Consider the following 27,466-nt stretch of genomic DNA (forward strand, 5'->3'; position numbering starts at 1 on the left):
CCCCTCCCGCCGCCGCGAGCCCGTCTCCCCGCAGCGGCCCCGCCTGCGGCCCGAATCGCTCCTCCCCGCCAGCGGGGCAGCGCCCCTCCTCCGCGGCGCTCAGGGCACGCCCCTTCCGGTTGAAGCCACGCCCGCCCTCGTGGCTCCGCCCACGCCCGTGACCACGCCCCCCGCGCTCGGCGCTCGGTCCCGTGAGCGCCCGCCGGCGGCCGCGTCCAGCCCCGACGCTCTGAGGTCACGGACGGGGCCGGGCCGCGGGGGGCGGAGGGACGGAGGGAAGATGGCGGCCGCGGCCGGATATTGGCGCCGCCTCCCCCAGCGCTGGAGCCGGCGCAGATGAGGCGGCTCGGCTGGGGCCAGCGGCGCTTGGGAACCGGAGCCGGGGGGACCCTGGCGGCGGGGCCTGGCCCTGCTGCATGCCGGCGCCTCGGCTAGAGTGAGCGGCGACGCCCCCCCCCCCCCCCCGCTCCCTCCGTGTCGCTGTGAGTCCCGGCGGGCGGCCGGCGGCGGCCGGGATGGAGGACGTTAACTCCAACGTGAACGCGGACCAGGAGGTGCGGAAGCTGCAGGAGCTGGTGAAGAAGCTGGAGAAGCAGAACGAGCAGCTGAGGAGCCGCTCGGGCGCCGTGCAGGGCGTCGGCTCCCTGGGGCCCGGCAGTCCCGGCCGCGCCGCCGCGTCCACCCCGTGCTCCGGCGCGGCGTCCCCCCGCGCCTTCCCCTCGGGCCTGCACGCCAAGCCCGGCGGCGGGGTCGGCTCGGGCCCCAGGCGGACGAGCAGCGACGAGCTGCGGGACGCCGCCTCCCTGCTGGCGGCGGGCGAGGGCGGCTTGCTGGACGAGGTGGAGCCGCTGCGGCCCGACGAGCTGGAGCGGCTGTCGGGCTGGGAGGAGGAGGAGGAGAGCTGGTGAGCGCGGGCCGCCGGGCCGGGCCGGGCCGGGCTGGGCGGGGACGGGCCCCTGCCTCCCGGGTGCCTGGCTCGGTGCAGCGGGATCGGCCCTCCGACCCGGGCCGGGGTGGGGACGGCCCCCTGCCTCCTGGGCGCCTCGCGCGGTGCAGCCGGATCGGCCCTCCGGCCGGGGCTGGACGGGCACGGGCCCCTGCCCCTGGGCACTCCCTCGGTGCAGCGGGACCGGCCCTCCGACCTGGGCCGGGGCTGGGCGGGAGGGGGGGGTTGCCGAGGGGGGAGCTCCTTCGAGGCGCCCCGTGCCCCCTGGGTGCCCCGCTCGGTGCAGCGGGATCGACCCTCCGACCCGGGCCGGGCTGGGCGGGGACGGACCCCCTGCCTCCTGAGTACCCGGCTTGGTGCAGCGGGATCGGCTCTCCGACCCGACCCGGGCCGGGCTGGGCGGGGACGAGTCCCCTGCCTCCTGAGTACCTGGCTTGGTGCAGCCGGATCGGCCCTCCGACCCAGACCGGGGCCGGGGCGGGCTGGGAGGGAGCGCCTTCCGAGGGCCCCCTGCCTCCTGGGCGCCTCGCTCGGTGCAGCCGGATCGACTCTCCGACCCGGACCGGACCGGGGGGGGGGGGATGGCGGGGGAGCGCCTTCCGAGGGCCCCCTGCCTCCTGGGCGCCCCGCTCGGTGCAGCGGGACCGGCCCTCCGACCCGAACCGGGGCGTGGGGGGGTGGTTGGGGGGTGGTTCTTGCTTTAGGGCTGCGGGAAGGTCCGCGGGGTTGGGGCTGCGAGGCGTGCAGGAGCAGCCACCCGGGCGCTGGGCCTGCGCGTGTCGGGCCGTGTCCGGGGTCTGCGGTCCGGCGCCGCCCGCGGAGTCGGCGGTGGGAGAGCGCTTTGTAAGGAAGGGGGATCTCGCTTTGTGTGAGATGACTGGCGTGCGTTCGGAGGGTGGCCTGAGCATCCTGGGTGTCGGTGGGGGGGTGCTACCGGGCGTGGGGAGCCGACCAGAGTGGCCCATTGCGGTGGTCGGAGGTTTGGACCAAGTGGGAGGTGGTGCGTCGGGGGCCGCGGCGGGGGACCGTGTGATCAGCGCTCCCCTTGGGGGTGGCGGGGTGAAGCTCGCTTTGTGCGAAGAGGGCAGAGGATGGCACCGCTTTGTGTGGGAAGTCGGGGGTGGAACAAGAGCCTGGCTCTTCTTTTTTAAACAAGAATTGGGTCTGTCTGGTTTTGTTTTGTTTTGTTTTGTTTTTCTGGAGCTGCGGAGTGACAGTGATCCATCCTATCCATGCTTAATTTCCATGTCATCCTAGGGGCCCGGAGAAAAGGGAGCCCTGTTTAAAAAGAGAAACCAAAGCCTACCGTGGTGAGCTACTTCTTGGTGGAATTGTGACCTGTACCGCAAAACCACCTACATAAAGAGAAAGGTCACAGGAGGGCATGCTCCCTCCTTTTGTCGCAACCCCAGAAAGGTGTATATGAGAAATTGTCTTAATTTGTCCTCTTCTAAAGTACGGATTTGTAGCTAAAACGCGTCAGCTTGTTTGTTGAAATCGGAACTTTTAACCCAGCGGCGTGGGGATTCTTCATGGGCTCTGATATCGCAGAGGTGCGACTTTACGGTCACCGAGATAGTCAAGACTTTTGCCTGGATCCAGGCCCCGGCTCTGCCACACGAGCGGCATGACCTTGGGCAGGTTACTCTGAGCTTCACTTTCTTCCTCGGTTTGATGGAGAAAATAATAGTTCTTACCCGCCTGGAGTCGTGAAGATTACACGAGACAATCTGCCTGTGCTTTTAGCACCGGCTCTGGCACATAGTAAACTCTCCAAAACTAACTGCGGTTACTCTTAAGCCTAGTTATTTAAATCATGAAATATTCAGTAAGCTCTTACAGGCTCTTGTGGGAAAGTCTAAAGATTCGTAACATGTTGATCCCTGTTCATCAAGACAGTTACAGTCTCCAGAGCCAAGTTTTATGCAGTTAAATGGCTAGGACATATACAATGAATTGCCCCCCCCCCCAAAAAAAAAAAAAAAGAAAAAACAAGAAGAACAAAAGTACTGATAATGCTTAGAAATTGGGAAGAAAATAATGGTTCAGAGTAGCTGAGGCAAACTTAGGAGGAGACGTGGATTAGAAGCCTGGGGATGGGGAAAGAGTGGGAAGGGCCTTTATGCTGTGACAACTGCTAGAGCAGAGTCAGATATGTGTAACTCCCAATTAGGAAGGTTTGAATTACAGAGATACACGAATATATGATATCAAGCTGTTATTTTATTTCCAAGTAATACGAAGTATTATTAGAGCTGTCTATGGTAGTGACAGTTTTTCATATTAGTGTGAGATCACGTCTTCCCAAAGGAATCTTGGGTGTGTGTACACTTTAAAAGAATCCAGAATCACTTAAATATCATCACATGCCTCTTCCAAGTGATGATAATGATGCTCTTAATAATGAGGATTAGCTGCACTCATGAGCCCATTTTAGATTATGTATTATTAGAACACATTGACTCCACTTGGGGAAGCTGAATACGTATTTTTGCTGCTTTGGTTTCTGAGCATAGAGTTCAGGTAAAGCAAGTCTTTTTTTTTTCTTTTTTCTTTCTTTTTTTTTTTTTTTTTTTAAGATTTTATTTATTCATGAGACACAGGCAGAGAGAGAAGGCGGCTCCATGCAAGGAGCCCAATGAGGGACTCTGATCCTGGGACTCCAGGATCACGCCCTGGGCGGAAGGGAGGCTCTCAACTACTGAGCCACCCAGGCATCCCAGGGTAAAGCAAGTCTTAAATACTATGCAGGAGTTTACTTTTGACGAGCTGCTTCCTGTTTACTCTTTTGATCCTGGCTCCGTATCTTGATCCTGTCCTTTTTCTAAAAAGATTTGTGTGAATTGAAAATTTTATAAATCATTTAAAGTGCTTCAAAGTATGTTTTTGGAGTACAACTGGGAAGAGGTGGGTGTTAGTGGCAAGGGAGAGGAAGATTTCAAAGAATCAAGAATTTTTTCTTAGCACACAAAAAATCTACTTTCTGTAATTTACACCTATTGTACCTTCTTTTTCATCTAGAGTAATGTTTTCCCCCAAGTATATACTATAAAATAATGGTTCTGAAGATGTTAATAGACACTGTGTGAAAAATAATGGTGGGTCGAGGTTAAATATATGTGAGAAAAACAAGATCTAACAAAAATAAACAGGTTTCTTTAATACTGGATTTGTTTGATATGCAAATTGTATGTTGAATATAGTAAATTACTAAGTGGTTAACGTTTTTGAGCTTCCAAGGAACTAGTACCTATAGAACGCACTTGGAAACACTACTAAGCACTGCAGCCTTTTTGTGGGTTTATTTATTTATTTTGGATCCTCCATGATAAATGCATTTTACATCATAGCATATTAGACATGTATATGTATAATTGAAACAAATGTTTCACAAAGCTAGTTACTTTTGGTATGTGTGGTAAGCTCTAATATTTTCTGTTTCTTTAGGGGGGAAATGCTAGTTACCATTCAGCTGATTTTGTGACCCATTAATGGGTTGTATCTGAGTTTTGGAAATCACTATTCTAGAATAATTTAGAAAAGTCTAGAGAAAGCAACATCATTGTACATCACAGTGTATTGGGCTCTCCCAGGTAGCTTGTAAACATTTTTGCATTTGATTTTCATCCATTTGTGAGTCAAGTATCATTTTCTAGGTAAGGAAACAAGATCTTTCAAGCATCAAATAACACACAGTAAATTATGAAGTCTGGATTTGAATCTAGGACTTTTTGACATCAAAGCCTATGCTGTTCCTCCTGTATTTTGCTTTTTCCAAGTTTAATCCCTTTTCCACGTGAATGGCCCCTCAAAGTATTTGAAGATTACTATCATGATCTTGCTGACCTCTTCTGCCCAACCATACACACTGAGCATTCTCATCTCTTCTGCAGAGTAAAACAGTCCCAATTTATTTCATCTTTCCTAAGATAATATAATTTTCTAATCTTTCAATCAGGATCATTTTTTTCCCTTAATTCTACGAGTTGTTCATTGTCATTAAACATGGTACTCAGAACTGTACTCAGCGGGTTTTTTGTTTTGTTTTTTTTTTTAAGATTTTACTTTTTTTAAATCTCTGTACACACTCTGGAGCTTGAATTTACAACTCTGAGATCTAGAGTTGTATGCTGTAGTGCCTGAGCCAGCCAGGTACCCTTGTACTTAGCGTTTTAGAAGTTACTTGACCAGATAGCGTATTGGTGGATACACCTTGCATGAGATAAATGTTGTTATTTTTGAAACCAAATATTTCATTAACAGTTTTGGTTTCTGTTTCTTAAGTTTAATATGATCCAGTAGTATCTGTTACACTCAGTATCTTTTATACATAAGTTGTTAAACTAAGTCTCCCTAAGCCTGTTTTTGTGTAATGAATTCTATTCTTTAGGCTTCTCTCTCTCTCTCTCTCTCTCTCTCTTTACATATAGTTATGAAATAGGCTTTTATATTTAAATTAGGTTTTTATATTTCATTTGTTAGTCTTGAGTTAGACATTTTTTGTCATTTTCGTATTTCGTATAATGCATCTTCATTTAAGTTGTTGTTAAAAATGTTAAAATGACCAGAGTAAAGGGCTCTGAAATGGGCATTCAGCTAGAATCCCTCCAGATTAACATCAGTCTATTAATCAGTACACATTGTGGTTGTTCAGTAACTGTTCCACTTGTTATTATCAAGCCCATATGCCATTTTGTATGGATATTATGAAAGATTTTGCCAAATCATTTGCTGTAACTAAGCTATACTGTGCCTACAGGGTCTTACCTGCAATGAAGTAAACCTATCAAAATAGAAATTGCATTTTATTTGGTTTGACTTGTTCATAGTGAATCCTCCGGCTTTTTCCTTTTCTAACTTTACAAATATTTTGCTTAGGGGATCCGTGGGTGGCTCAGCAGTTTAGCGCCTGCCTTTGCCCCAGGGTGCGATCCTGGAGTCCCAGGATCGAGTCCCACGTTGGGCTCCCAGCATAGAGCCTGCTTCTCCCTCCTGCGTCTCTGCCTCTCTCTATGTCTCTCATCAATCAATCAATCAATCTTTAAAAAGAAAAAAAACACATATTTTGCTTAATTCAGTTTTGAATTTTGCAAGAAATAAGTTTGGTCTGGAAATTCTAGACCCACTTATTTTTCTCTTTGGAAATTATATTTCCTTTTACCTACACTTTGACTTTGACATGTTATTTTATTATTTTTAAATTTTTTATTTAAATTTTAGTTAACGGACAGTGCACTATTGGTTTCAGGAGTAGAATTCAGTGATTCATCACTTACATAAAACACGACTGTTCATCACAAATGCTGTCCTTAATACCTATTACCCATTTAGCCCATCCCCTACCTGCCTCCTTCCATCAGCCTTCAGTTCTCTATTGTAAGAGCTTCCTGTGGTTTGTTTCCCTCTCTTTTCCCACCTCCCATATATCCATCTGTCTTGTGTCTTAAATTTCACACATAAGTGAAATCATATAGTATTTGTCTTCCTCTGACTTATTTCACGTAGTACAATTACACTCTAGCTCCATCCACATCATTGCAAATGACAAGATTTCATTCTTTTTGATGACTGAGTAATATTCCATTGTGTGTGTGTGTGTATGTCGCATCTTCTTTACCCATCACTCGATGGATGGGCTCTGTCTATAGTTTGGCTGTTTTTGATAATGCTGCTCTAAACATCAGGGTGCATGTACCCCTTTGAATCTGTTTTTTTTTTTTTTTAATTTTTATTTGTTTATGATAGTCACAGAGAGAGAGAGAGAGAGAGAGAGGCAGAGACACAGGCAGAGGGAGAAGCAGGCTCTATGTACCGGGAGCCTGATGTGGGATTCGATCCCGGGTCTCCAGGATCCCTCCCTGGGCCAAAGGCAGGCACCAAACCACTGTGCCACCCAGGGATCCCTTAATCTGTATTTTTGTATCCTTTGGGTAAATACCTAGTAGTGCAATTGTTGGATCACATGGTAGCTCTAATTTTAACTTTTTGAGGAACCTCCATACTGTTCTTCAGAGTGGCTGACCAGTTTGCATTCCCACCAACAGTGTAAGGGTTCCCCTTTCTCTGCATCCTCTCCAACACCTATCGTTTCCTGTGTTGTTAACTCTAGCCATTCTGACAGGTGTGAGGTGGGATCTCATTTTGTTTTGATTTGTATTTCCCTGATAATGAGTCATGTTGAGCATCTTTTCATGTATGTTAGCCTCCTGGATGTCTTCTTTGGAAAAATATCTGTTCGACCTGACATGTTATTTTAGATTGACATATTTTGAATCAACAATAATTCAGTGATAACATTTCAATTCTTTTACATTATCTGGAGGGGTAGGGCTAAACCTGTTTCAAGCTATATTCTAGGTTATATTCTGACTTACTGTCTATCACCTTGCCTCATTTGAAATTGTTTCCTTTGGAGAATGTTTATTTGGGCTCTCCATTTGAACAAAGTATTGACAGAAATACAGAAGCTAATGAGTATTTCTGCCCATTCTTTGTCATTTAGTATCTTTGCATGTTTTGCTCCCATATTATGGGCTATCCCTTTTTTGATACTAATGACCTCAGTATACTTTTTTTTCTTCATAAATACTTATTTTCTCCATAAATTATTCTCCATAAAAATTCACATTCAATAAAACTTGCCCTTAAGTGTGCGATTTAGTGGGTTTTTTTTTAAGTATATTCAGAGTTGTGCCGCTGTCACCACTATCTATATCCAGAACATTTTCATTAGTACCCTTCCCACTCCTCTGCTTAAAAAAAACAAACAAACAAAAAAAAAAACACCAAACTCATTATCAGTCACTTCCCATTTCCCGCTCACTCCAGCTCCACTTATATACTTTTTGTGTGTGTGGAACTGCCTATTCTGATCATTTCATATAAATGAAGTTATGTAATATGTGACATTTTGTGTCTGGCTTCTTTCATTTAGCATAGTGTTTTCCAGGTTCATGTTGTAGCATGTATAAGAACATTTTTTTTTTCATTCCTTTTTCTGCCTGAATAATATTACCACATTTTTTTTTCTCCATCCCTCAGTTGATGAGAATTTGGGCTCTTTCCACCTTTTGGTTTCTATGAAAAATGCTGCTATGACTATTTACAGGTTTTTATATGGTCATTTTTTTTTTAGTGTATACCAAGGAGTGGAATTACTAGGTCAAATGGTAACTCTGTGTTTAGCTTTTTGAGAAACTGCCAAACTGTTTTCTTTTCCATGGCTGTACCATTTTACATTCCCATCAGCAATAGACAAGGGTTCCAATTTTACCACATTTTCTCCAACACTTGTTATTGTCTGTCTTTTTTGTTATATAGCCACTCTACTTGTATCTCATTGTGATTCTAATTTGCATTTCCCTAATGACTAATGGTGTTGAGCGTGTTTTTAGCTATTTATTGGCCATTTGTCTATCTTTGGAGAAATGTCTATTTAAACCAATTACCCATTTTTAATTGTTACTTGTCTTTATAGCAAGTTGTAAGGGTTCTTTATATATGCTGGATACTAATCCTTTATGAAATACGTGATTTACAGATATTTCTTTCATTCTCTGTTTTTTCATGGTGGAGTCCTTTGAAACAGTTTTTAATATTATGAAGTCTTACTCTTTTGTTACTTGTGTTTTTTATTTCATGTCTAAGAAACCTGTACCTAATCCAAGATCACAAGATTTATTCCTATCTTTTCTTCTAAAAGGTTTATAATCTTATATTTAGGTCTTTGATCCATTTTTTAAAATCGTGGTAAAATATACATAATATCAAGTTTCAAGGTTCATTCATGTTATAAAATGTCTCAGAATTTCCTTCCTTTTGATGGTGGGGGGGGTGTCTCTAAAGCTTTATCTAGTCTTATAATCCTCAGTGGGCAAGAGAAAGCAATACTTAAATCTTTCTATCCCAAACCTGAGATTGTGTGATGCATATGATTTTCATATTTAAATATAGAATTTATATGTATTTTCTATTTTTTGTGTCAAAAACCCCCCACAAAAGTCAGGCATCAAACAGTTTCCAAGTATATAGTTCATTATCATCAACCATATTCTCACTGTGCAAGAGATTCCCTGAACCCTTCCATCCTGCATGACTGAAACTCTGCACCCACAGAATAGCAACTCGTAGCCTCCCCTTTCCCCAGGTCCTGGCAACCACCATTTTAGATTTTTCTATGAGATTAGATGCCTCATAAGTGGAATCATATAGTATTTATCTTTTTATTGCTAGCCTATTACACTTAGCATATGTCCTTGGGGTTCATTCATGTGTAGCATGTGATGTGGTTCTTTTTTTTATGACTGAATAATATTCTATATATACGCCACGTTTTATTTATCCATTCATCTGTCATTGGACGTTTGGGTTGTCTCCACCTCTTGGCTATTGTGAATAATGCTGCTGTGAGCATGAGTGTGCAAATATCTGCTCAAATCCTTGCTTTCACTTCTTTTGAGTATATACCCAGAAGTGAATTGCTAGATCAAATGGTAATTCTGTAGGGTTTTTTTGCTTTTTATTTTTATTTGTTTTTAAGACTTTATTTATTTATTCATGAGAGAGAGAGAGAGAGGGAGAGACACAGGCAGAGGGAGAAGCAGGCTCCATGCAGGGAGCGTGACGTGGGACTCGATTCCGGGTCTCCAGGATTAGGCCCTGGGCTGAAGGTGGCACTGAGGTAAACTGCTGAGCCACCCAGGCTGCCCCATTTCTGTGTTTAATATTTTGAGGAGCCACCATACTGTTTTCCATAGCAGCTGCACCATGTGGACAAAAGGGGAGTGTATACGTGAAATACTTTTCTAAATGAGTTTTACATTGTTTATTCATCTACTCTGCTGCACTTTTGAGAGAGTTTAATATTGTATATATATATTCTTAAAGACTGCATTACCTAATCAGTATTTGTTAGTTGACATTAGTTGTTAGTATCTAGAAGTTTGTCATTTTATTTTTTCCTTTTTTTCTTCTAGAGATTATTGTTGAAATAAATCTTACCCTGTATCTGTAGTAGAGAGAACAGATTGAAAATAGAGATGTTAGGAAAAATTGATAATGAATTGTCAGGCTCTTGGCAGGGCCCCTAGGAAGTTTTGCAGAACATGAAATCATAAAAAATGAAATTAAAAATAGACTTTGAGAACAGGTGTTCATACCTCTTGTTTTAAGCAGTTGAATATTCAAACTGGTGAGGTGGTTATTTCTTCTTAAAAATGTTTGAGGGACCCCTGGGAGGCTCAGTGAGTTAAGTGTCCAACTTTTGATTTCAGCTCAGGTCATGATCTCAGGGTTGTGAGATTGAGCCCCATGTGGGGTTCCACGCTGGATGGAGAGCCGGCTTTAGAGTCTTTCTCTCCCTCCGCCATTCCACTCCCCCCTACCCTGCAAAAGTTTGAGATTGGAAATCAAATAAGTTCTTCATATCTTGTTAAATCCATTTTACTTTAAATCCGTTTTCTCTTAAGTTTATGAAGACATGTTAAATTCAATCTGACTTCTTATCAATCAGTTTTATTGATAGACTTCTCTTAGAGGTAGATAGCATGTGGTTTTTACTTTTTTTTTTTCACTCATAGACCTTCACATCTAAGAATGAACTTTATTACATGACCTCTTTGTTTTATGTATGCTTTTCATGGGAGACCATTGGTTGAATTTGCCTGTAATTTTATTTGCTAAGCCTAGATTAATAAAGCAGTTTGATTTGTACAATTATCACTACTTATCTGAATGGTTTGGCAGTTATTTGTTGATTAATATCTTGAAGTTTGTTTTCTAGATTTTTCTGTACGAAGGAGATGTTGACTTTAACATGGCTCGTGTGTGTGTGTGTGTGTTGTAAATGAATTAATTATACATCTAGATGAGCATTTTATTCCCTTCTTAGCAGTGGTTTTCCAGTTATAGTAATGTGACTTAAAATTTTTTTTATTAATTGAACAAATACTTGGAACCCTTATGTGTGAACAGTGTAACATCGGGGACACTGAGAAACATGATAATGCAGGTTCTTGCTTTCTTAAAAAATGGAATTTGGCCAAGAAGGACCACATAAATTTTTTTTTTTTTTTTAGGACCACATAATTGGTAAAATATACTACCATCACTACTGTTTAATTATGTTCTATATACAAAGTATTGTATAAGGCATTATTTGCATGGCAAATCATTTAATCACAATTTTAAGTTATTATCTACATTTTTTATTGTGGTGACATATACAAAAAAATTGCCATTTTAACCATTTTAAATGTACATACAGTACAGTGGCATATATGCTGATTGTTATACAGTCATCACCACCATCCATCCTCTAGAAGTTTTTATCTTTCCATGTTGAAACGCTGTATAAACGCTTCATTCCCCTTGCCCCCGGCCCTTGGGAACTATCATTCTCCTTTCTTTGTGAATTTGACTACTCTAGGAACCTTATATAAGTAAAATCATAAAGTAGTTGCCCTTTTCTGTCTGCCTTGTTTCATTTAGTATTGTGTCTTCAGAGTTCATCTATATTATAGCATCTGTCATGTTATCCTCAATTCGCAGGTAATGAAGTTAAACTCAAAGTCACATAGCTAATACAGTGAATAGAGATTCATGCTAAGCATGAAAATCCTGTCTCATGAAAAACATTTGATCTTGGTTTATTTAACCTATGGGTATTTAGCTTTCAGAAGAGAATGTTTTTTAAATATTTGAAGGAGAATAATTATTAGACTTATTCTGTATAACTCTGGAGATCATTATTAGATCTAATCATTATTAGATTAGGTATAAATTAGAGACGGGTAGATTTTTAATTGATATAAGGTAGGATTTTCTAATAGAGTTTCTAGATGGTGTGGACTGTCTTTAAAAAGTGTAAGTAACCTTCAGGGGCACTTGGCTGGCTCAGTTAGTAGAGCATATGACTCTTGATCCTGGGGTCATGAGTTCAAGGCCCACATTGGGAATAGATTACATTAAAAAAGTAAAATCTTAAAAAAAAATGTAATACTTAGCAGTGAAAACTGTTGAATAGTCCTATGACAAAGGATGTTACAAAGAGGTAAAATTTAGTTGAATTAGGTTACCTCTGAGTCTTTTAACTCTCTTTCTGTGATTAGAATATTGCAGTCTATTAAAATATTGCAGAGTATAAAATCTCTTCAAGACAGTGCTAAACTTAAATGTGGAAGAGATCTTGAGCAATGGGAGCATCGTAGATTTAAAAAAAAAAAAAAAAGATTTATTCATTTTAGGGTGAGCAAGCTTGGGAAAGGGCAGAAGGAAAGAGAGAGAAACTTTAGCAAACTCAAGCTAAACTCAAACCTAATGCAGGGCTTAACCTCACCACCCCGAGATCACCTGAGCTGAAACCAGGAGTTGGACACCCAACCAACTGTGCCACCCAGGTGCCTCTAGAATTTTATATATGTGTGTGTGTGTGGCACATTTCTTTGGATATCTTCTGTAATGGAAGATTCTTTTCTTCGTGAGGGTGGGTATGAGTTTTGAAAACTAAAGTAATTATTATGCACATGAATAAAAATGATTAGCAGGATATTTAAAGTCTTGAGCAGTCCCAATTCCAATTCTCCTTTTTCTTATTTTTACTTTTGTCAGCACACTTCATAGACATTTATGCCTGGTGGCATGCATGTTCATTCTGCAACAGAGCAACTTTTTGTTGTGTGTGAAATTCTAAATATCCTACTTGGTTTACTTCCTTTGCAATATTACCTATCATTGTTTATACACCATTTTTAAATATATATTAACAGGACAGCCCTGTACTTTGGTCTCTGAGTCTAGATTGTGAGCAGTTTAAGCAGAGAAACCATTTCATATTCCTCTTCATGTGTCTGAACAGGCTCTCAGTATCTTGTGTGTAGTAAGACTTCAGTTACATTAAATCATGTTGAATCAATCTGGTTGTCAGTGATGTTAGGCTGAAATGAGGTGAAGCTGGAAAATTATGAGACCAAATTTCTTGCCTAATTTGATGACCCTTAGGCTAGTTGAGATGAGTTTCCCACACATTCTGAATATTGGCAATACTGAATCTATACTTTCTCATGAAGACTTAAGAAAATACTATATAGATACAGTGCCTTACATTAAAAATCAGCTTTAAGGGACACCTGGGTGGCTCACTGGTTGAGCGTCTGCCTTCAGCTCAAGGCATAATCCCGGGTCCCAGATCGAGTCCTGCATCTGGCTCCCTGCAGAGAGCCTGCTTCTCCCTCTGCCTTTGTCTCGGCCTCTTTCTCTATCTCGCATGAATAAATAAAATCTTTTTTTAAAAAAAAATTAGCTTTAAAATTAAAATACAGTGTCTCTTTGGTAGAATAACAGATGCACTTTGTTTTAAACTTTTGTACTTTTTGTCATTTCTAAATTCCCTATTATGAACACAAATTGCCTTTTTTTTTTTTTTTTTTTAAGATTTTATTTTTTCATGAGAGACACAGAAAGAGAGAGGCAGGGAGATAGGCAGAAGGGATAAGCAGGCTCCCCTGTAGGGAGCCTGATGTGGGACTTGATCCCAGGACTCTGGGGATCATGACCTGAGCTGAAGGCAGACAGTCAACCATTGAGCCACCCAGGTGCCCCACAAATTGCTTTTATAATTTAAAAAATCCTATTTATGGGGCTCCTGGGTGGCACAGTTGCTTAAAAATCCAACTCTTGGTTTCAGCTTGGGTCTTGAGATTGAGCCCTGTGTTGGGCTCTGCACTCAGCAAGGAGTCGGCTTGAGAGATTCTTTCTCCCTCTCCCTCTGCGCCTCCCACTCGTGTGTGCATGTGCTCTCTCTTTCTCAAATATTTTTTTAAAAAATCCTATTTATAAGATTTAAGTTAGTTTCATTACTTTGTGGTCAAATAGGTAATATAACATGATACATAAAAAAGCTATTGATGTTTTCCTTATTACTTAGTATAGTAAGATTATGTCACAGATGAAAAAATTTGGTTCCAATAAGTTTAGACATGTGGGGTTTTTTTGTTGTTTTTTGGGGGGAGGTTTAGATTTTTATTTGACAGAGTACAAGCACGGGGAGCAGCAGGGAGAGGGAGAAGCTGGCTCCCCACTGAGCAGAGAGCCCAACATGGGGCTCCATCCCAGGACCCTGAGATCATGACCTGAGTGAAGGCACATTTAACTGAGCCTCCCAAGAGCCCCTAGATATGTGTTTTTGGAAGAACTAGAGCCCAAGTCAGCTGATATATATGATTTTATCTATTATTCTTGTTTTTAACTTTGCATTTTAAAAATGAAATTACCCAAGTGTAAATTTTCTTTTTAATTTTTTTAAAGATTTTATTTATTTTTGAGACCTGAGTGAGAGAACATGGGCGGGGTGGATAGGGTGTACAGAAGGAGGAGGAGAAGCAGGCTTCTCACTGAGCAGGAACGCTGATGGGGGCTCTGTCCTGGGACCCTGAGAGACTTAAGGTAATATAAATTCTTATTTTGCCTGTTGCATTTGCTCAGAATCACATCCTCTGGCATCTTTCATTTGAGAACCCAAATTATGGAGGAAATGGACACCTTTAGGAACAACTTAGCTTATTTAAGAGGAAGGCTTTTAAAAACTAGGTCTTTAAACTGGGTGTGTCTCAAAATGCAAAACCTACAGTTTGCTTTGACTTTGAAAAGGTTCAAAGGCTGGAATAAAAATGGAATTTCTTAAAATTGATAAAGGTCTATAGGGAGAAAAAGGAAAAGGGGCTATATCTTCACGAAATGTGAAAAAAATAATAAAAAGAAGATAATGAAGTTTGTGGAAGTATTTGGAAAGGTAAGGTGAAGAGGGAGATATTGTTTAGTTAAAAATTAGAGGTTTAGAATTCTTGAGGATGAATCAAATTATTTCCCACTGCTACAGTTTTAGAGGGGAACTCCTCCCACACACAGCCCTCCATTCAAGCGCTTTTGCTCATTTTTCTGTGAGAGAGTAAAAAAGTATCAACTATGTGTGGCTGTTAAGAGTTTTGTTTGAAAGATGTGAATAAGAAGCAGGGGTGGGCCAGGCTAAGTTTGTAAGTGATCTCTACATCTGATAACATGAAGGAATGGAATTTAATAGATACTATCAAGTTAGGAGGTTTTAGAAGTATGTATTTAATGCCTAATTAGTATTGTACTTTATAAGTATAATGTAATTAGATTATATGTCTTTATTAACATTAGATACAGAAAGAATAATTTAGTAATTTAGGATGTGAATATCTTTTGAGTGGGCTTGCTAATTTCCTTTCCAGGAGGGAGATAATTGACTTGTGTTGACTTGTCATAGTAAAATTCTTGTTTGCCATTAGTTATTCTTAGCTAGGGCTGTTCTGGAGAGGATTAAAAAATAAAATTTAAAAAACTGATGAATCCTAGAAACCTGAGTCCGGAGGCTTGGAACTTGACAAGCTGGCACTGTAAGATCTCAGTGGTAGTATGGCAAATGAATGAGACAGGCTAACAAATAGCACTATGTATTATCTAGTTTTGTGCTGTTTCATCTTTAAATTCCTCTCTAGCACTATGCCTGGCCAATGGTAGCTGCTATGTTAATATTTGTTTAAACGACCAAGTGGAACTTGATAGTAAGCCTTCAAAGTACTTGCAGTTTAATTTGGAAACAGAATGAACACGAAATTTGGTTTTCTCCAAAACCAACAATAAGAGTTCATAGAAGAAGGGCTTATATGGCCTTGAACATGACAACTGGAACAAAGGGTTTAGGTACAGGTGGAAGGGTATTTCTTGCTGTTCTGTCAGAATCAAAAAGGATAAGGTCTGTGTTTGAGTAGAGTAAAGAGAAAGCCTGTGAAGATACTTTAGTGAAGTATGTTGGGAAACAAGTGAGAAACAAAGTTGAATCATTGGGTTGGGGACCATATTTGTAGGCAGCCTGTGAAATCTAGGAAGAGATTTTTTTGAGTGTTGTAATATTCTTACCAAAATGGTGTTTTGGAAAGATTAGTATGGCAATAGTATTAAGATGGGACTAGAAGGCACAGCTATGCTTAAAGGTTAGAAAACTGAGCCTCTGAGTTTTATCAACTTCTTGCACCCAGAGGCACATGCGGCAACTCGAAATCAAGCCAAAGTATTGAGTGATATTCTTTCCATTTCATCCCAAGTATTCATAATTGATTACATAAAAATCATATCAAACTACTAAATGATCAAAGATCAGATTAGTTTTGTTCCTCTTACAAGACATTTACATTGTTTAATAATAGCATTTTGGTCTTACTAGCTTTCTTATATGAGGATATTGACATTTTGGGCCAGATAATTCTTTGTTATGGAGGCTGTCCTGTGTATTGTAGGATGTTATAGCAGACAAAAATGCCTCCAGATATTACCAGATGTCCCCTGGAGGCAAAATCCCCACGAGTATTGCCTTACAGCATACTTATGATACAGCCTCAACTTAACCAGAAATATTTAGTGCTATATTGCAGGAATAAGTATTGCATTTTAGTAATTTAGTAATACTTCACATTTCTAAGTCATAAAATGGTAATGTTCTGAAAATTAAGAAAAACTAAAGTAATTTATTGTACAAACCTGGACACTATTTGAAAGTCAAAGAAGTGCTGGGATGCCAAAACAGGCTTAAATTAGGATTCCCCTGGGCAAACTGGATGTGACCAGTCATCCTAGGAGTCACACATACTTTGGGTACTTACTATGAGTAGGGTAGTATGTTAAGGTGATAAGAAGTAGGCATGAGAATTATGGTGTTTGGACAGCCTCATGAAAAAAGATAAGCCTTGAATTGGTCTTGAAGTGAGGCTTGAATTAGACTAGGAAAATGGAAAGGAAGTTCTGTCCCCCGCCCCCATAGTAAAAAGAACTAGGAACAAAGACCTCTATGGTTTAACTGTCCAGGATACATAAAATGAACATTTATTTGGGCGGTTTGGCAGGATAAGTTTTTTACTGGTGTACATGGGAGAGAAGATCAAAGGATGTAGTTTTGGATGAGATAACAGGATCTTAAAAATTAAGCTGTAGGCTGTATCCGATAGGAAAGTTTTTGAGCTGTGAAACAATGTTCTACTGATCTGTACTTTAGCTAAATGGTGGTGGGTAGAGGATAGATTGGAGGAGTAAAAGTCTAGTAGGTATGGGGAAACCACTTGAGATTATCATAATTGCTTATGTTGGGTGAGATGAGAGTCTCGACTTGAGTGAAGTCAGCGGAAATGAAAAGGGATGGATTTTAGGGGCATAAATGAATTGATAGGATGTGTTGATTGAGCACATTGAGTATGTGGAGAGAGAAAACAGTCAAGATTAACATAAAATTTTTCATTCATTGAAAAAAATAGTGGTGCTATTTTATGTTTGGAGGTACTTGATTTTGGGGGGGGGGGGGGGTGTTTGTAGGAAACCCTTGGAGTTCTGTGATACTTAGAAAGATTAGGATTAGAACTATTTGAAAATCACATATGTCCAAAGAATAGTTGATTATGGTGAAACAAAGACTTCTTCAATTTAAGTTTCTGATAAATTATAAAATAGTGGGAACAAATTTATTGTAATATCTTGTGAGTCAGCAGTTGATAGAATAACAAAAATCCTGTGATATAGAAAATGTGTGAAGAAATAAAAAAGCTCAATTTTTACACTTTGTAATGTGTATTTTCAGACCCTTACGTCATCACTTCTAGTTTTGGTAATTAAACTTTAATAAGTGATACGGAGAAAAACTGATGGGGAAAGGAAGAGAGTTAAGGGACTGGAGAATAGGCTAAATTTATCCGCTTGAAGACCCTGGGATAATTTGATTACTGTCATTTGGGGAGATCCTGGTTAGTTTTTTGTTATGAGTATTTTGAAAAGAAATAGAATGGATATGAATTAAAATAGAAAAAAATCAGTTCCCATCTTGCAACTAGAGTTACTAAGTGGAACAATCAAGAATAACTATGGACTTTTTGTATAATTTTTCAAAAGTACAGTGCCCTATTATGGATTCTTTATAGTTATTTCTATCATTCTGCAGTATTGAGTTCCTTTTCTTTGTGTGGGGCAGGTTTCTTTGGGGTTGAGAATAGAGCATAAGAAATTGGAAGAAAAAAAAGAAAGAAATGATGGGGAAGTACTATTCCTGCCTTTGAGATGCTTTGAGTCCCATATGAAAGACAGTTATATAATTATATATAAATTGTATATACGTACACAACTATAAATTCTAACAATTGAGGACTAGATTCAGTTTTCTTTCTAGGACAATGCCAGTTCTAAAAATACTGTCCCTCTCGCGCCTCAAAAGTATTTTATGTGTTTTAACCATTTCAGTATATGGTATATGTCCAGGAATCCTTACATAGCCACTCTTTCTTCTTATGTAACTCAAAAAGAGAAGAGAATGTCTGAGCTGGTCTTAATATTAACTTTAATTCTATAAACCGAGTACAGTGTATCATTCTCACTTCTCCTCTGGCATGTGACATAAAAATATTGCCAGATCTTTCTTTAACACTTCAGTTACCTGATATTTTAGGCTAACCTATTGTTGGGGATAAACACATATATTTAAATACAAATATTTAAACATATATATATAATATATATAACATACTGATAAATATGAATAAAAATGAAATAAAAATGAACATATATAATGTATATAGTATTTAGATTCCTCCTATTTTGTTCATATTTTCACAAAGCGGATAAAATATTTTAAATTTATAATTCAAGAAACTCATTTTTAAAGATTTTATTTATTCATGAGAGAGATAGGCAGAGACACAGGCAGAGGGAGAAGCAGACTTCCTGCCGGGAACCTGATGCGGGACTCGATCCCAGGATTGAGGCAGGCGCTCAACTGCTGAGCCACCCAGGCGACCCAAGAAACTAATTTTAGAACCAGTAGGAATACTGCAAATAGAAAATTCTCTGATAGAAGGGTGTTTAATCTTTATTGTATTAATAAACCTTTATTACCAGCATATTGTGGATTCTAAGTTTATGCTCTCATATCTTTTCTCAGATATTTGTGCAGGAACTTTCTTCACAATAAGAGAAATGTATTAATTTGTAAAACGTAACCTTAGTTGACAAACTGTTAAAAGTCATTATAGTATGCATTATGATCTGGAATTTGAAGGACATGTCATTTGCTAAAAGTTATGACTTGTTAGCCTTAAGTACCATGGCTCCTATAGATAAAGTCTTGTTTAAGGCATTTCACCAATAAAGTTAGTTATTAACAAGCAAGGTACTCTAAAAGAATCAGTGTGAATTAACATACACTCTCCATATACATGTAACTTATATATGTAAATATATACACATGTAATTATGTTCTCTTTTGGCTGAAAAGTTCTGCTACCAGTAGTAATTGTTATCTAGGTATGTGGTTGTGGCTGAAATTCTATGTTTAGTCAGTATACTAAGGACTGTCTTGCTTTTGCAGCTATTGTCAAAATTTGCAGTCTAGTATAGTTTGAGACTCTCAGCCTTTCTGATATCTTTTCTCAAACAAAACAATACACCAAAAGAACCTTTAGTTTTTGATTGTTGCACTCTAGGTTGGTCTCACTATAACTATTGTTTCTAAGCAGTACGTGGCTATGCCTCAACAGAAGATTGTGTTTTTGAAGAAGTAATTTCCAACCTCACTTTTGTGAATTCCAGTGAATATCAAAACTGTTTTGAATTTCTTAAAATTAAAAAACTCTTGCCATGCTGGAATGAGAATCAAGAGAGTGGTACTTCCAATGAAAATGGAAGTAAGAGTGTCACTGTCTAAAACTTTAGAATTCACCATTTTAAAGCTTTTTTTCAGTCTTTTTGGCTTGCTTGCGTGCTCTGCTCTGTTTTTTGATTCACTGTGTTGTATTTTGCTGTCATACTTTCTGTTTATATGTGTATCCTCCCTACCCTGTAGCTAGTGTCACTTCAGTGATTGTAAACTGTTGTAAAAATTTATCAGTGAATTTGCTTTGCTAATAATTGCCATTATTAGTAGTAATACCAATGATAATTTTCTAAAAACCAGAAGAGTATTTTATATTTCTTTATATAAATGTAGTATATATGTCTTTAAGTCAGCTAATGGGCCAAGTATAATAGTTAATAGCATGATCAATCTAAAATTTCAAAAAACTGCTATATATATGAACTGAAGATATTTTTCTTCAATTGAGAATGGAGTTGTAATTTTTTTTTAATTGTAATAGTGGGATCGATTACAACTTTATATTTTATGGTTGGTAGGGCTTAGGAAAAGAGAACAGAGAACAGCAGGAGCCATTAGAATGATACTACATTGGAGCCTTTTTTTTTTTTTTTTTCAAGGCAAATTCTACCCCCCAATGCAGGGCTCGAATTCACAACCCTGAGATCAAGAGTCACTTGCTCTGCTGACTGAGCCAGCCAGGAGCCTCATTAGACAGTAAAATATAATAGTTAAGAACACAGGTCCTGGAGTAATCCTGTTTGTCGCTTAATAACTTTGTCACTGTAGACAGGTCATTTATCTCATTGTGCCTCAGTGACCAGATTTATATGTAAAATGGGGATTACAGTAGCGCCTATTCAGGGGTTTATTGTGAAGATTAAAGAGTTAGTATATTTAAAATATTGAAACCGTGCCTAGCATGTAATAAACATTTGATAAAATATGAATAATAACACTTCCTATTGCCACATTGACTAGGAAAGCTTGGTAAATCATTATAAAGTGATGTATTCTAAGAATTTTAGAATTAAATTATATTTAGTTTGGGGTAAAACCAAAGATACTTCTGTTACTGAAAGCTTTTTAAAAAATCATAAAATTATAAAAATAGAAACAAAATTATAATCTCAAAATAGTCACTTTGATGTTTCCTTTACCTTTCTTCATGTGTATTTTTAAATATTGTAATCATGTTTTATTCAGTCTTCATTCAGATGGCAGATACTTAATCATCTCTAAATGTCAATCACTGTACCAGAGATTATGCATTGAATTTTGTGAAGACAGAGCCTCTTTTTTTTTTTTTTTTTTGCCTCATATATGCTTTAATAAATAGAGAAGGATGATTTTGAGGTGTTAAAATCTGATTATTTTCCTTGGCCTGTAAAAATTTTACACACTAATCTAAAATTCATTCCAATAACAATTTTAATGTAACTTTTATTTTTACCTTTAAGTTAAATCTTTGCTGCTGTTAGCTTCACTAACTTATTTTCAGCCGACTACAATATGAAAAGTGATTACTATGGTTACCATAAATTCAGCAAAGTAACTCCAGTTTCCCTTCCTGTCCATTATTTATTTATTTTTCCATCATTTAATTATATGTCTACTGTTTATCAGAAAATCAGGAGAGACACATTCCAAACTCTAAATAATTTGGGAGGATAGAACTGGTAGGGAGAGGGAGGTTATTACCACTCCTTACATTTGTACATTCCTATATTACTGAAAGGCATTGTTACTTTTTAAAAAGTAATAAACTTATATTCTTAGCTGTTTTTATCACCAATCATATTATATAGGTATGTGTGACATATGGGCCAAAATATGATTTATTACTGTCAGTTTCATAGTACTCTTATATACATTTTTACTAGTTCTCTCAGTCTTTATATATATAAATTATATTTAATGGTGTTCAATTCTTCTGTAATGGTCCTTCTAAGAGAAAAAGTATCTTGAGGGCTGGTTTATTTCTAACAGATTTTTAAAACAACTTTATTGAGATAATTTACATACTATAAAATTTGCCTGTTTAAAGTGTACTGTGGGGTGACTGGGTGGCTCAAAGGGTTAAGGATCTGCCTTCAGCTCAGGTTATCATGCCAGGGTCCTTGGATGAGTCTTGCCTTGGGCTCCCTTTCCCTCTGCCTGCCACTCCGCCTGCTTGTGTTTGTACACTCTTGCTTGAGCTCTCTGTCAAAAAAAAAAAAAAAAAAAACTTAAAAAAAATAGAAATAAACTGTACTATGGTTTTTAGTATTCATTGATTTTTAGTATATTTACAGATTAGTACAATTATCACCATACTCTTGTTTCAGAATATTTTCAACATCTCCCAAAGAAACCATGTACCCATTAATAGTCACTTCCTATTTCTCTTCTCCCTGCCCCTCTCCCATCCCTAGGCAAACACTAATCTATTTCTTTGCCTCATAGATTGGCCTATTCTAGACATTCCATATAAATGATATCACATAGTATGTACGTGGTCTTTTGTGGCTGGCTTCTTTTACTTAGTATATACTATGTTTTTGAGGTTCACCCATATTTTAGCATTTTTATTTCCTAATTTTTAAATGTCTCTTTTCAGCTTATAAATACCAACTTAAAAACTTCAAAAGGACAGAAGTGAACAAAGTTGTAAAATAGGTAATTTTGTAATTAGAATGAATATTAGAGGAATTTCCTTTTTGATAGGGCATGTTTAAATGACTGCAAAGATGCTCTTCTGAGAGATGTTGAAGAAAGATTTCCCTGATGAAGTGACATTTAAGCTGAGATGCAGTGAAAAGTAGGAATGGGCGGGCTGAGGTTGGGCAGAGAAGGATGAGATAAGCAAAAAGTAGAATTGAGCTTATTTCAGGCAAAAGAACGACATGCACATGTGACCTAGAAGCAAAAGTATTGGGCTTTCCAGGAATAGAAATTAGTACCATATGGCTGTTATTAAGATTTGGGTGGTGGAGGAGGATGAGAAATGTAGCTTAAAAAAAAAAAAAAAAAAGTACCACAACAGATCACTGCTCATGCCTCAGGGGCTGTGGGGGCCATTTTTTGCGGAGGACTCAATCATAAGAGCAAAAGGAATGTGGCACAGAATTTTAGTGCAGAAATATTAAGATACTCAGATTCATATTTTTGAAAAACAGGTTTTCTTGTATAGAAGAGATCAAAAAGAAGTAAGATCAGAGATTTTCAGGGGTTTTTTGTTTTGTTTTAAGGATTTCTCTTTTTCAAAATTGTTTTGGCCATACTTTGCCCTTTACATTTTCATATAACTTTTAGAATTAGCTTGCCATATCTATAAAAATGCCTGCTGAGATTTTTTTTTAAGGATTATGTTCAGTTGTGTAGATCAGTTTGAAAAAACTGACATCTTGACAGTATTGAGTCTTCAGGTCTCCATTTGTTTAAGTCTTCTTTATTTTATCTCAGCAATGTTTGCTTTCAATGCACAACTCTTGTACTTCATTTATTATAACATATTTGAATTGTTCATTGATAAGGTATAGAAATACAATTGATTTTTTTGCCTATTCATCTTATATCAACCTTACTAAGCACATTTATCCTAGTTGGATGTTGTGGGTTTCCGTAGATTCCTATAGAGGTGTTACTAAATACAGGACCATATCACCTACAAAATAAAGACTATTTGACTTCTTTCTTTTCAGTATATCTTTAATTTCTTTTTCTTGACTTATATTTGCTACACACTCCAGGATGGCTTTGTTTAGAAATGATGAGTTTGCATCCTTGACTTTGTTCCAGTCCTAGAGTAACTCAGCCTATTCACCATTAGATCTATTTTTCTGAGTTGTGTAGAATTGGTATTATTTTTTTCCTTAATATTGATAACATTAATAAAGTGAATCTGGGCATGGGTTTTTTCTTTGCAAGATTTGTAATTACTAGTTCCAATTTCTTTTTGTAAACCTCTTCGGATTCTCGGTTTCTTTGTGAGTCCCATTTGGTAACATATCTTTCTATAGAAATTTGTATATCCGAGTTACCTGTTAGCATAAAATTGTTCATAGTATTCCTTTATTATCCTGATCATAGCAGTGTTCATTCTTTATTTCTAATTTTGGTTATTAGTGTTTTCTAACTTTTCTTTGGTAAATGTAAAGATTTACCATTTTTAGATCTTCACAATGCAACACCTTTGGGGTATTTTCCCCCCCTCTATTTTTCTATTTCACTGATTTTTGCTAATGTTTGTATTTTCTTTCCTTCTGACTGCCTTGAGTTTAATTTGTTCTTATTTTTTTACGTTTTTTATGTCGATTTGAGATCTCTTTTTCCTAATGTTTAAAATTATAAATTTTCCTCTCCTGTCTTGATTACATAATATTCGTATATTTTTGTTTTTATTCGGTTCAAGATATTTCCTAATTTCCCTTGTGTTATAATCTTTGACTTGTGGTTATTTATAAGTGTGTTGTTTAATTTCCAAATATTTGGGATTTACTAAATTTCTTTGTTGATTACTAATTTAATTGCATTGTAGCCAGAAAACAAACTTTGAAGAATTTCAAGTATTTTAAATTCAGAAACTTTTTCATGATTGAATTGGTCTGACCTGAAAAATGTTCCATGTACACTTAAAAAAGAACTTGTATTCTATTATTGATGGGTGGAGTGCCCCCTAATTGTCAGTAAAGTAAAAGTGATTGATAATGTTCAAGATTTCTGTATCCTTACTGATTTCTCCACGTAGCTCTTTTTTCAGTTAGCAAAGGGGAGCTATTGAAAACTCCAAATAAAATTTCTCAATTGTCTCTTTTATTCTACTACTTTTATTAAGTATCTTTATATTTGATTGTTATACCTTCCTGCTGGGTTTTTTTTTTTTTTATGTTTCTCTTTGTTACTAGTAATATTTCTTAAACTCCAGCTCTCTTATGGTTACTATTCGCATGGTATATATTCTCTTTTAGTTCAACCTACTTGTGACTTTGAATCTAAGATATTTCTTCTGTAGATAACATATAGTTGGGTCTTTTTTTTTTAATCCAGTCTGACCATCTTTGTCTTTTGAGTGGATTATTTATGTCTGTTCACATTTAATGTAATTAATCATGTCTGCCATTTTGCTTTTTGTTTTCAATTTGATTCAAGTATATTCTGTTTTCCTGCTTTAACATTTTTTTGGCATAATGAGTGATTTCTAGTTGCATCCTGGACATTGTGTTATGTTGTGAGACTGATAAACATGTTTCTTCTTTTTTAGACGACAGTGTTGTTTAGATGTAGTGAGTGGGATAGATGTTGAGCTCCCTGCCAGGCCATGTTGGCATCATGTCAGTAAAAGTGGAGCCCTGGCTCACACTCCCTTCTTCCAGATAGATGGGGTGTAAAGTAAGCTCTATACTGGGCTCTACTGACATGTAGAGGACTGGGAAAGGGAAATGAGGTGCTCATTTCCCCTTGCCTCCTACATTGTTGATGCTGGTTAGGGCTGGAGGCCTTATGACTTAATTTTAGCAGAATTAGGGTAATGAAGTTATAGGTTTTGAATTTTCTTGGCAAGTAAAAGCTTGACTAATCTCAACATGTTGTAAATTGCATTAGCCATCGATACCCTAGCAGCGTCCATCAGAACTAAGTCTCTCTTAATTAAACCAAATATTATTCAAAAACTTCAAAAGTGCCAGAATGAGAAAAATGCTTTTAGCAGGCAAAAGTTATTTTGAAGTCTATGTGTTTGCAATAAACAGAAATAATATGTATAGTTACTCAAATGTTTTTTATTTGGGATTTTCTTTAAAATTCAGGGACTAAAACACCTTGGTCTTGATAAAAGAGAATCCAGTTACAAGTTACAACCCAGTTTATGTGTTCTTTGGTAGGCTTAGAAGTACGTCAGTCAAAGATTCCTTGACTGAAGAATAATTTTGTGCCAATACCATTTGGGCCACAACCCTCCGTTTTTAGATTTCAGACACTGAAATAAGAGGAGAGAGTGATAAGAGATAGTTGGCATACTCAGGATTAATTGAATCAGTCTCCCTCTTTTCATCACTCTAGGAATGTACAGGTTGCTACATTAACTTTTATCTGTTAGTGGAAGGAAGGAGCAGTCTCTATTGCCAGTTAGGGAAGTGAATATAGAACAGTGGGTGAAAAGGTAGTTTGTGCATGTAGTATTAGCAAGACTTGGTGACAGATTATTGAAGGTAGGAAATAAAACAGAGGAATCCAAAATTGCTCTTAAGTTTTTAGCCTTTATAACTGAAAGAATTATGATGCCATTGACAAAAATAGGAAAGCTACCCTTCATGGGGTATAGGAGAGATGATGATACTTCATCATCTGTGATTTATTTTGAATTATTGTTTTATTCACTTATAGTAGATTCTGTCTTTTTAAATATTCTAAAAGCACCTTAAAATTTTCTATCATTTCTAGAGAAATGATTATTCACTCTATTAGTCTTAAGTATCTTAATCAGAGCTAAATAGTTGATGTGAGTGACACACCTAAGGGGAGATGAGAAAAGGGATAGAAAATGTATATAGTGTCACTAGAAAGTTCATCAAGTCTGGTACAGATATATTTAAATATTTACATCAGAAGATGCTTCATTTTATTGCCCTAACTTGATTAATGTAAAATGTGAAATTGCTAACTCCTGATCTTATTGAGATATTTAACTATGTGGGTAAATCAAAGTATACTTTTGTTTACTTCATTAATTCCACTTAAATATCTTAATTTGAAAACCACTCTGGTTAAAATTCAAGTAACTTCACATTTTTCATATGGCATCATATTTGAAATAAATCACTATCAATTGACATAATCTAGACCAATCTGAGGAAAAAACTATGAAGTAGAAAATTTAAGTGTTTACCTCCCGTGTCTTCTCACTTTTTTTTTTAATACCTTCCACAGGAGCTTATAAAATACTGTCCTATTCTTTCCCAAGACTGAAGTGAATTTTATAGATGGAGTCATACTGTTACCAAGGATTTAAAGTATTATTTTTCTCTGATATATCATGGTTTAAAAAGAGGGCTACAGAGTGGGTACTGCTTAACTAAAAGGAATGAATTACTAGTGGTAGGTTTTTGTGTGGTTTGAGGTAGGAAGAGAACTGGGAAGTGGAAAACTATCTCTTCATTCTGTCTCCTAGATAATATTTAATAATATGGTTGTATTAGGGAGTTGGTCCAATACTACTGAAAACAGAAAAAACTATTGTAAAGACAGATGTTTGTCCATAGTTTTTGTAAGGAGGGTAACAGAAAAATAAGATATTTTAGGATTGGACAGTCGGTTTCATTTGGGTTTATTTAATATTTGAAATTTGGGTTAATTTTGCTTGTTTTAGTATCATTTTCTTTTTATGTATAAAGTAAAATATGGATGATTTTAAAGATACTCCTTGGCACCTACAGTGCTGCCCCTCCCAATTTAAATCTGTCCGATAGGATCTCTATCTTATAACCTTGTGCTTAATAATGAATGTTACTCTTTTTTTGTTTTTGTTTTCTTCTAGGCTGTATTCATCACCAAAGAAAAAACTAACACCATTGCAGAAATCAGTCAGTCCATTAGTTTGGTGCAGGCAAGTTTTGGATTACCCAAGTCCTGATGTTGAATGTGCTAAAAAGTCTCTTATCCACAAACTTGATCAAACTATGTCAGGTATGTCTGTAATTTTACTTGTAAATTCATCTCTTTTCTTTAATCAAAAACAGGTAAATGGGGATCCCTGGGTGGAGCAGCGGTTTAGCACCTGTCTTTGGCCCAGGGCGCGATCCTGGAGACCAGGGATCGAATCCCACATCGGGCTCCCGGTGCATGGAGCCTGATCCTCCCTC

General features: G+C 38.2%; 1 protein-coding gene across 2 annotated transcripts in view; it reads left to right on the top strand.

Annotated features, from left to right (window-relative positions):
* Positions 1-441: 441 nt before the first annotated feature.
* SLAIN2 (SLAIN motif family member 2) overlaps positions 442-27,466 on the top strand; it is a 77,032-nt gene continuing 50,007 nt past the window's right edge. Inside the window, exons 1-2 of one of the 2 annotated variants that reach the window (XM_038556040.1) lie at positions 442-904; positions 27,142-27,290. In XM_038556040.1, the coding sequence (XP_038411968.1) occupies positions 516-904; positions 27,142-27,290 (538 nt within the window). In that variant the 5' untranslated portion in view covers positions 442-515. The remainder of the gene's footprint in view (positions 905-27,141; positions 27,291-27,466) is intronic. The other variant, XM_038556041.1, reaches the window with a different exon arrangement.

This window comes from Canis lupus, chromosome 13 (assembly GCF_011100685.1).
Source record: "Canis lupus familiaris isolate Mischka breed German Shepherd chromosome 13, alternate assembly UU_Cfam_GSD_1.0, whole genome shotgun sequence".
In the NCBI taxonomy this organism is placed as follows: domain Eukaryota; kingdom Metazoa; phylum Chordata; class Mammalia; order Carnivora; family Canidae; genus Canis; species Canis lupus.